Source organism: Parasteatoda tepidariorum, chromosome 1, assembly GCF_982258835.1.
Source record: "Parasteatoda tepidariorum strain Cologne lab strain chromosome 1, Ptep-v5.0, whole genome shotgun sequence".
NCBI lineage: Eukaryota > Metazoa > Arthropoda > Arachnida > Araneae > Theridiidae > Parasteatoda > Parasteatoda tepidariorum.
Genome location: NC_141755.1, coordinates 31,342,223 through 31,353,204, shown reverse-complemented (window position 1 = coordinate 31,353,204; position 10,982 = coordinate 31,342,223). Strand labels below are relative to the sequence as shown.

General features: G+C 31.1%; 1 protein-coding gene across 4 annotated transcripts in view; it reads right to left on the bottom strand.

Moving 5' to 3' along the window:
* Positions 1 to 889: 889 nt before the first annotated feature.
* Positions 890 to 10,982, bottom strand: part of LOC107445098 (uncharacterized) — a 35,726-nt gene continuing 25,633 nt past the window's right edge. For 3 of the 4 annotated variants that reach the window (XM_071180045.2, XM_016059428.4, XM_016059431.4), the window contains 7 exons: positions 10,765 to 10,905; positions 10,137 to 10,361; positions 8,900 to 9,087; positions 8,154 to 8,433; positions 6,020 to 6,313; positions 3,404 to 4,288; positions 890 to 2,682 (listed from right to left, as the gene is read on the bottom strand). In XM_071180045.2, coding sequence (XP_071036146.2) covers positions 2,383 to 2,682; positions 3,404 to 4,288; positions 6,020 to 6,313; positions 8,154 to 8,433; positions 8,900 to 9,087; positions 10,137 to 10,361; positions 10,765 to 10,905 — 2,313 coding nt within the window. In that variant the 3' untranslated portion in view covers positions 890 to 2,382. The remainder of the gene's footprint in view (positions 2,683 to 3,403; positions 4,289 to 6,019; positions 6,314 to 8,153; positions 8,434 to 8,899; positions 9,088 to 10,136; positions 10,362 to 10,764; positions 10,906 to 10,982) is intronic. The other variant, XM_016059432.4, reaches the window with a different exon arrangement.

The window sequence follows — 10,982 nt, the reverse complement described above, 5'->3', positions numbered from 1 at the left end:
ATTGATAGAATTTAGTTCACCGATTCTTTCTTAAAATTGGTTTGTCCGTTGGAGTGAAAAGGACCCATGCAACAAGGCTATTCGTAGAGCGCAATGCTCGTTTTCATCCGTGGTCTATTAGTCGGAGGATTAGTTACAGATTAACGCTTATTTAAGTTTAGTTATTTAGGGTTAAAAAAAAAGGTAAGAGTTTAAAAATTCTAAATTAAAGAGGGTGCATGTCCCAAATAAGTAAAAAGAAAATTTAGAGAAACAAGAGATTAGGTTGCTCATAAATAAAAGAAAGCTTAGATTGAGGTTATCAATTTTAATTTTTGAATAAAAATTATGAAATATGTAAAATTCGATAGCGAAAAAAAGGGACATAGTCCTTTGCTGTTGCCTTTACATTATAAAAAATGATCATTGAAGCCTCTTGTTACAGAAATGTATGTAATTCGTAACTATTATTTTTAAATTTCACCATGTTTCATTTCATTCAGTTTTAAAAGACAAATTTTACAAAATACTGCAAACTTTCCCTATAGGATTAAATGTGGATGAGCAGGCAGAATTTTCCAGATTAATAATTTGGATTTAAGGTGACTTAAGTTGATTTGATGAATGTTCAGTTATTTAGTATTGAATTAAAATGATATAATAAAAAATTAGAATCTTTGTCACATAAGATTGTTACAAGTATTCATTGTTATCCAAGATTAGTAAATGCTATCAGAGTGAAATAATGATTAAACTAATAATTAAGTGTATTAAAAATCATAATGATTCATTGTGATAATCGTCTTATATTTTTAAGACTATCACTGTTATGTATAATTATTGAATGAAATTAAGTAGACAGAGGAGTGGCACCCCCCTGAATACAAGTAAAGACACAGAAACACACAAATTTTACATACTTTACAGTGCTTTATTGCAGCAAAAGTCGACTACATACAGTCTCAGATGGGGAAAAAACAAAATGTTTGATCTTTATTTCAAAAAACTTATCTGACCGTCCACCTATGATTGAGCACAGGCATACGGTGCAATTTACATTTTACAGTCAACATTAAAAGCATGCAAACTGTGTTATGATTAAAAATAAAAATGACTAACTAAACCCCTCAAATTTACTTGGCCGGCAGTGTCTTACAATGTAGTATGTATACATGAATGGAAATTGATAAAGCTGGTTTCATACAGTTTATGATTCTAAACATTACAACTGCAGTAAAGCACTGTCATAAAAATGGCTGTGCTCCACTTCTCAGTTGAAAAGATACAGGAAGTGATAGTTTTTTTTCAAAGCAAAACCCGAAACAAGGCTAAATCAAAAGAAAAGACTGGCACTTCTACCTGAGGAGTGCCCAAAAGATGCCCAGTTAGCAGTCTTTTATAGTTTTAAGTGACCATTTCTTCAATTGAATACACCCTTTATTTATTTTTTTCTGTACATGGGCAAACAATTACATTTAATTTCACTTCCTGCAAAACACACATGAATTAAATAAAAAAAGTAACGCAAAAGGTTATACATCTCCCCATACTTTACAAAGATCAGTGCCAAGCGAAAGAGTTCCTGGCACAACAGTGCCCTTCAAGTCTGCACCAAACTATTACACGCAGAAGTTTAATTACAACAGTCACACATGAGGAAAGATTAGGGAAAGATTTTTTATTTTGTTGTACGATCTGCCAGTTGAAGGTTGTATTCTTGTTCGCCATTTTGGTCCAGTTTTGGAATTTCCCCATTGGTACCTATGTCTGACAACTCACCTCCATGCATCACTTGTGCTAAAAAGCAAGGGTTTATTTAGTAAGTATATTAAGCAAAGAGCCCGGCCATTGCTGCATTATCCACAATACAATCTTTAGATATACATATATAATTAATCTGAACTTTAACCCCACTCCATTTTATTAAATCTTGACAGGCCTTTTTTTGTCCTATTTATTACACTTTTAATAAAAACTAACCGCCTTCCCTTCAGCATAAAAACATTTGTTTAACTCACGATCAGAGAAACTAAATGTACCGTTTCAAGAAAAAGAAAATTTAAAAACAGTCCAACAAAGATACTATCCTATCAACTTGGAAAAAATTGCTAACACTTGGTTGGCAAATTAGGAAATTTCTAGATCTGCCATTGATGATGTGAGTAGTCCCTTTAGTAAATTTAGAAGAGAAAGTGTACCTTTTTCAAGCATGTTAAGTAAAGATGGCAGACATTATACATGCAAGATGACAAAATATTTTAATGTGAATTACACAGAAAAATTTTGTATGTAAGATGCAGCAGCTACAAATGCATTTAGCGAGCTCAACATCTTATATAAGGCCATTATTAAGTATCAAATTATGGCTAACAACCTTACACCATTGAATTTTGAAATACTAGTTCATTCTTCGGTTGCAGTTGCTTCTCCACCTTCATTATTGTCCTTATTTTCACCAGAAACTGGTTTATCACTCGTGGACGACAAGCACTGCTTCTCTTTCTCTTCTTCAAGACCTTGATTTGTAGCAGGTATTTTCTGCACTGTCCCAGCAGGGATGCTGCTCTTCTCTTGAGAAAGCATGTGGGAGACAGTGTCTTCATGTTTTCCTGTTTTAGACTGAGCAAAGAACATGTGTGTCTGTTGGACAGCTTCTGCTCTTAGCTTAGCTTGTTGTGCTGATGAAAGTTTTCCACCAGGTACCTGTAAAATTAACACAATTAAATCTTATTTTTAAACAATGATGCAGTTGCAGCATTGCAGAGTAGGAAAAAAAAATCAAGTTAAAAAAAATTTATAAGCTTTTTTAAAAATATTTTTTTTTAAATTAACTGAGATTAATAACAATTCAAGTTAAATTAACGTCACTAAAAAAATTAAATTACTCCAATTATGTAATAATCATTAAGTAAATTATTTAAACATAGCTCTACTTATAATGCTCACAGATAATAAAATGGAATTTTAAAATTTAATTTAAGAGGGTTTTTAAAACTTTCTGAATAAGTGAGAATTACAAGAATTTTTTAACAGTGGCTAAAAAGATAAGACTGTGTGTGAAGAATTTGCAGTGAAAATAGATAGCTCAATATTCAATTACATCAATAAATTACCAGATTAGCTGGCTTTTAAATTTCAAAATAAAGAGTAATAAGCAACTGAAACATTTTGCTTTTTTTAACAAGAAAGTAGTTAATAGCATTCTTATAAGGGTAACACTGAGTCACCTTTTTTTTTCTACAAACCCTTCTTGATATAGTTTTACTTTAATTTTACATTTAAATGCACATCTTTAATACAACATTAAATAAATCAACAGTTTCAAAATTTCAGCTTTTTATTTGAACAAAACAAAGTAATTATAACAAACTCCTTATAGATAGTTTCCAAATTTTATCTATTATAACAATAACAGCCCACATACCAAAACATTGGCTTGGGGTCTAATTCCAATCTTGGGTTGCGGCTGAGGAGCATTCTGTGTCACAGCAGCTGCAGCAGGCCCAGGTCTTTGAATGGGAGATGGATAGTGCACATTGTGAACTGTTGCAGCACCAGCTGCAGCAACTGCAGGAAGCTGCTGATGAGCTGGATTCCGTACAACATTCGGGAATAACACAGGAGGTCGAACTGAATTCGGCTGAACATGGTTGAATTTCTGTTGTCCAAAGGAATAGTAATGTTGCTGTGATTGAGGGATGGAGTATTGGGATGTTTTAACGGAAGATGCACTGATACGATTTGCAGGAAGAGCACTTCCTTGCGCTTGATTTATTTTGCCAACAACTCCGGAGTTTGACATGGGAGGTACTGCAGCCACAGGAGTAGTAGAATTAAGAGATGTAGAAACTGCAGTGCTAACATTAAATAAATTACGATTTGAGGAGACATCAACAGTTGGAGATCTGGTTGCCGACCGCAAAGAAGCTGCATCAGGCACAATATTGTTAATCACATTGTTGGGAGCTTTGTACTGATGACTCCCAAAGTTCCGAAAACTGGGATTGACAGCAGCTGTCTGGGGAAGAACATTCAGTGCCGATTGAGATCCATAACTTTGATGGGATGGATATTGGGGTTGCTGTTGCATGGGTGAACCAGGGGTGGTAGGAGGTTGATGGTAGTAGTTTGCAGTTTGAGGTTGGGCAGAAGCAGAAAAATATGAAGTCTGAGTTGGTTGCACAGCTTGCAAGCCATGAAGACTCTGAAGATGAGTAGCAGCAGGAGATGGACCAGGCGTTGGTCTCGTCTGAACTAACTGCGAACCTAACAAGTGAGAGCTTGCTAAATTCTGCTGTGCACTAAGAACCTAACAAGAGGAATTTTAGTTTATTAATAGAAAATTCCTAAATGTAAGATAGTGCATAAAAATAATTAGTGGAATTACAGTGAAGAAATATTGCTGTTTATTAAGCTGCAGCATTCTTTAGCAAAATAAAACATCTGGACCTTGTATGTTTTGAATTCAGAAAATCGTTATAATAGTTTTAACCATGTCTTTTAAGTTCTTTTTTAACTATGGTATAAAAATTAGTTATCTTAAAAATGTCTCTAAAAACAAACATTAAAAATAATCAAATAAAAATAGCAAACTGTCTTTAGGAAGAGGAAATTAGTAAGAAGAGATTAGGAGACAGTAAAAATAGTGTATGTAGAGAGACATAAATTAATTTTGGTCAATTCCTGCTTTAAAAAGATTACAAATTCTACTTTTAATTTTCAGAAATTTAAAGCTTATACTAAGTATAAAAGAAAAATCATAATTATAGGACTTAATATTAAAAGAAATAAAAAGACATACTTTTATAATAATATAGATTTCAATTCTAGAGATATTTGGACCACTCTTAATAATAATTTTTTTAAAAATTCAAAAGGACTAATTTTTGATTCATGTGAATCTTATTGAATTCATATATCATGTATTGTATATAGCTATAAGGAGTGATAGTGACACAAAATGAAAAACCCAGGAAATTTTAACTGCAAAAACTCTATATCAAAATATCAATTTATATGCATGTTTAATATCACGTATTGAACTAAAATTTATAATTATATTACTTAACATTGAAGAAATTCACACTTTTATAGTAGTAACTAATTTAAGAAATGCTTAGATCCTACAACAATCACAGTATTGGATTTTAAAATTGTGTATAATTAAATCAGGATCTGATTTTTAAATAGTGTTAACTCGAATCGCAATGTGTAACTTTTAAATTATGTAAAGATACGAAAACCGATGTTTGATATTATAAACAAGGAGAATATAAATCGTGATGCAAGAGTTTTAAAATGCATGAAAATTATTTACAATGCGTAACTTTTAAATAAAGTAAATAAGAAAATCGATGTTTCATATTAAATTAGTGATATTAGAGGATTATAGCGTAGTATCAGATACTAAAAACTGAAAAAGATCAGAGTCAACCTGCTGTGCAATCCTACAATAAACAAATTTCAAAATTAATTTAAAATATTACACATCAAGCAAAAACCAAATCTATGAATAGATATATCTCTAATAGCAATAAATTCTGCCAACAAAGGTCAATAGCGCAACAAACGAAAACCATCCAAACAGAGACAGATTGTATTTCACCAATCCTAATGGGGTGGGGTGTTCTCTCTCTTTTTTTAATTTATTTAAGGGGATGTTGAAGATAAGAAAAATTGCAATTTTCTTCAATAAAGCTAATTTTTCTTAAAAAGGAAAATTCCTTGCAGAAATTACCAGATTTTAGATACAAGAAATACTTATGATCTGAGCTAATGAAATTGCTTTTGTTCAATGCATGGACATTTAACGTTAACTTAAATATATTATTTTTTCAAAACTTTTACAGATATATATATATATATTGCATTTTTAAGCTAATTAAATTTTTTATGATAAAAATAACCCATTGAATAATTTACCCTTTCAAGTTTTTTTTTTAAGACAGCAAGAATTGTTTTAAAATATTTATAAAGTGATTAGTAGCTTCCGGACACCACCAATGAGATAATAAAAATATTGAAAAAGAAATGAACATACTTGATTCGAAGAAACATGTTGACTTTGAGGATAAGGTGGTTGTACTCTATATTGATTAGATGAATACATGTCTTGACCTTGATGAGTAGCAGGAGGTTGAACAAAGAGTGATTGCTGCCCATAAGCATTTGACAGTTGAGGATTAGGAGGCTGGTGAGAAATACCATAAGTGCCCAAAGGAGGATATCCATGAGTTGATTGTGAGTACTGCACCATAGCAGCAGCTGCGGCCACTGCAGCAGGCGTTTGTCTGTTATCCATTTGAAGAGGCTGATACATACCAGTTTGGGCAAGCTATACACATAAAGAAGTTAAAATTAAAAAATAAGCAAAAGAGTATGCTTTTTAAAAATAACTAAAAGTATTTATCTATTTAGAAGGATCGAATCATCACGATAATACTTCATAATTTAGTTTAATCATCCATAATACTTTATATAAGTTCAATTTACAATACTTAATCATTGAATAGTTTCACAAACCATGTAACAATGAAAAAGAAAAAAAGTACAAACATAAATCAATAACGTAGACAATATCTCATAAGTTGTAATAAAATTTGATTATTTTATTTAAGCACTCATCATTAAAGTTTTGATCATTGACAAGCAGTAGTAATGGCACACCGTAACAAAGCCAAAATATAGGGAAGAAGCATTTTGCTGTTTATCTTGCTATATTTTAATGAAAAATACTCAAGGATTATACTCTAAAAAATGCCAGTACTGGACTTTTTTGAGTAATTAATTAGAGTAGCAGAATTTTCAGAGATTAATAGCTCACTGATTGCCTTTCCATGAAAATGACCCAAATATTTATTTTTCTTCATATTATTACTCTATATTTACAGCAAACAAAATGAATATAACAGTTAACTTAGTAAATATTTTTACAATAATTACTGAACAAATATATCACTAACTTTTTCTTGGAGCCAGTCATATCTCTACTGTACAATATCAGCTACATTTTTAATGAAACAAAAACATTTGTTGAAAATTATTGGAAATAGATATTAATCGTAGGACTATGTTCAGACCACTTACTTTTTCTCAAGATTAATTTCAATCTTGAGGACTGAAGAGTGGCAGCCATGAACAAGGAAAAATTAGTAACAAACTTATCAATTAATTGTATAAGCCTTTCTGCAAATCCCCCCATAAGCCATTTATAAACATACTTTGTTTGAAAATATAATAAAATATAGGAATTGCCAGGATCTCACCAACTTTTTATAATCACATCAGGTTTCGATTAGTTTCTCCCCATTTCGAAAAGAGCTTGACAAAATTTTATTAACAGTGTAGTTACTTTTCCCAGCATTATGAGGATCTAATATATATATGAGGGACATAACGAATAGTGATGTGGCCGAATAACTAAATATTTGGCCAAAAAAGTCAGCCGAATACCAAATATTTAAATAGCAACATTTTGAAAAAGTGAAGAAATAAAAACAGTTTAATTTTTTAAACAAAAAATTCAATGCTAAAAAAATTAATATTAATTGGAAAAAAAATGTAAAAAGATTCTTTGTCCTTAACTTTTATGTTAAATATGTCACTAGCTATCTATATAACCTTACAGGAAAAAAGTGACAGTAAAAGAAAAGTCTATCAAAATCAATCTATTCTTAAAAAAAAATAAAATAAAAAAAAGTTAGAAAGTGCAAAAGGCCGCAGTTGAGATGGGCTTATTCAATGGAGTCAGATTTTCTAATAAATCCGAATAGATAAATCTTCAGAAGATAGCATTGGCTCACATTGGGCTGTCTGCCCAACTATGATGATGACAGGCATTTTTCAAAAATGATTTTAAACATTTTGATAACAAGTTTACCAGATTACAAAATAAGGAAATAGAATCGTAAATGGAGAATGAACGAAATCAACTAATGGTTGTGTTCTTACTGAAGTACAGAAGAGAGTTTGATTTGACAGTTAACTTACATACGTGTGTGTAAGGAAATTATAAAATTTTTTTAGGACCAAAATTATATCCGAACTTCAAGAACATCTAAAGGGTAAATACATGCACTGGGTCCTGTGGAGAAATGAACACTCTAAAACAGGTTCATGTTTAAAGGCTCTGCTTTAGCATGCAAAGAATATTCATTTTGAAAATTACTGCTTACCTGCTGAGAAGAATTGAATACAACAGTAGGTGGGCTTGGAATTGCAGGAATACCAGCAACTTGCACAGAACTCGCCAGACCAGTTATTGTTCTTATACCAGCAATAGTCTCCAACCCACCACTCATTAGAGGAGGACTGAGTGGAGCAGGGCAATGAGTTGCAGCTATTGCATTATGCTGGGCAGCCATTTGCAAATGTGATTTTGCTGATGGAATACACTGATCCATAGCTTTTGTCAAAGATGAATTGTTACACACTTGTTGCAATGGGGAATTTTCCCTACAGAAAAAAGATTTCAGTTAATGGAGAAATAAGTCATCAACGGGGAAAAGTATAAGAGACTGAATCAAAGACATTGATATAATGGTGCTTCTTTTATTTCATATAATTTATTGACAGAAACATATCACACATATTCTAAGAAAATATAGCCTAATATTTAATACATGTAAGTAAGAAAAATTTTACTGAATATTCTCCAATTTGTTCCGATCCTAATATGCAATACTACAAAGCAAATGTTCAAAATAAACTTTACTCTATTTATTTTTTTTTTTTGCAGTAATTTTATACATACATGCATAAATTGAATTTATGGCATTCATGCACAAACATCCATATAAGTAAGAGGAAATAATAGGATACAGCAATACATTACTAACTTTAATGAAATTTTTATCTGAAATTTGGTTAAAAAAATTAATCACACCAATTAAATCTTATATAATAAAAACATAGCACAAACCTGAAGGAAATTTCGTTGACTTCTTGATCTTTCCTGGTTTGAGAATTGGAGTCCACTGAAGTGCTGTATACGTTGGTTGAGGATTCTGCATTATTTGAAAAGGAGCTGTAAGATGTAGGAGTACTTTCCTCAGCTGTGGTTTGTGGATGTTCCATTACTGTAGGTAGAGGTGGATCATTTTCCCACACCTAAACAGAGAGATAAGATCTCTTTATTTCATCCAAGCTAATGGATTAAGCAGTAGAACTTTCAAAAACTACAGTGATGAAAAGTCTTAGAAATTCTGAAGCATGTTAATTTTTCTAACATTCCAGACACTCCAATTTAACATCTTTTATATTTGTCCTTTAATATTAATACAGTACTGAACCTTTAATCCAGTATCTGAAAAAATTGGGGGAAAATTTGTTTGGTCTCCTATTTCGAACTAGAATGACTGAGGCAAAAATTCCAATCACCCTTGAAGTTAAGTAGAGTGAAAGGTGTGGGGTCTTTAATTCAAGAGAGGAAATTCATTACACATGCTCATCAGCGAACAGAAGATGGAATGGTAATAAAAAATGTGAAGCAGAAATAATTATTTTTTAATTGGAATATGAAAATGGTTCAAATGTAAGACCACTTTTTAATCAAGTAAGTAAGAGTATAGTAAGCAGTACAGAATAAAACCTTTTATAAGGTTTTCAGAAAATTAGGAAAAACTTAGCTTGCTTTCCCTGTCCTTTTTGAAATAGAATGACTGAGTCATCCTTGAAGGTAAGAAAATGAAAAAGTGGAGGATTGTTTTTCTCTCTGTTCAATCAAACGTAACAGAGAGGCAGAATTGAAATGAACCTAAAATCCCCAAAACTTTCTGCAAGCAAATTACTGACTCTTAACACTTTCGCAGCCACTTAATTCTTACAAAATTGGTTGAAAATAACTAAGGTTACTCAAAACTTCATATTGTGCAAAACAAAAGCAGGTGACATAAAAAATTTACTCAAATTGCATTTAATATGAAAATAATTTTTTTCTTTCAAAAAAGTAACACTAGAAATAAAATGGTACAGGATGATATATTTATTTATACCCCATTTAAATAAGTAATTCATATTATTACCAATATTTGTTTTACAACAAAATCAAGTAATAAGTTTATATACTTTTAAATCATAAAATAATGCTATAAAAATTTAAATTCTGAAATTAAATTACAGACAAGATTATTTTTACATAACTAAGAAGTAAAAATTACCTTCTTGACAGATTGTATCTTTAAATTCAAATCATCTGTTGAAGGTGAAATTGGCGACTGTATTCCTGATGCTCCACTGCTAGATACTTCCATAGAGCGACCAATATTCATAGGCTTATTGGGCAAATGCGCATTACCACTAGAATTTCTAATACTCTTTTCATCAGTCAATTGTTCTAAGCCAGACTCAAAAGTGAAATCAAGTTTCATATCAGTTCCTTCACTCTAAAAAATAATATGAATATTAAAAAACACATGTATTAATATAAATCACTATTACTCTGATAACTACACTAGCAAAGCTAGGAAGAAAAAAGTTCTGAAACACAAATTTAAAATTTTGGAAAAACAGCTATTAAAATAGAAATGAAATAGATTTTCTGAAACTGAAAATAAATAAAGACAGAGATTTTATCAATAACTTAATTTCCCAAGAATCACTCGGCATTATACCATGAAAACTCTTAAAACTTCACTTTTAAAATAAAATATTAAGAAGAAAATAATGTAATCCCCATTCTTAACAAGAGATTCATCTGAAAATCAAGTGAAGCTCTTTGCCGACACACTTTTGCTATTAATTCTTGTTAATATTAATCTTAAACTAGAACAATTTGAAAAAAAGTACCTTTGGAAAAGATTCCTTTGCTGGGAATGTTACAGGTGGTATACTATGAGGCTTTTCATCTGATTCTGGTGAAGCTTCTTTTGATTTTGTCAAAGAGCTTCCCACTGGGGCTAGGTTTTCAGTGGAAGGATTAGAAATTTCCTATTAAAAAATCCTTATTTATTAATAGGAATTATTTATAATGCAGACATTATAATACTAAGGTATGAATATAAAAC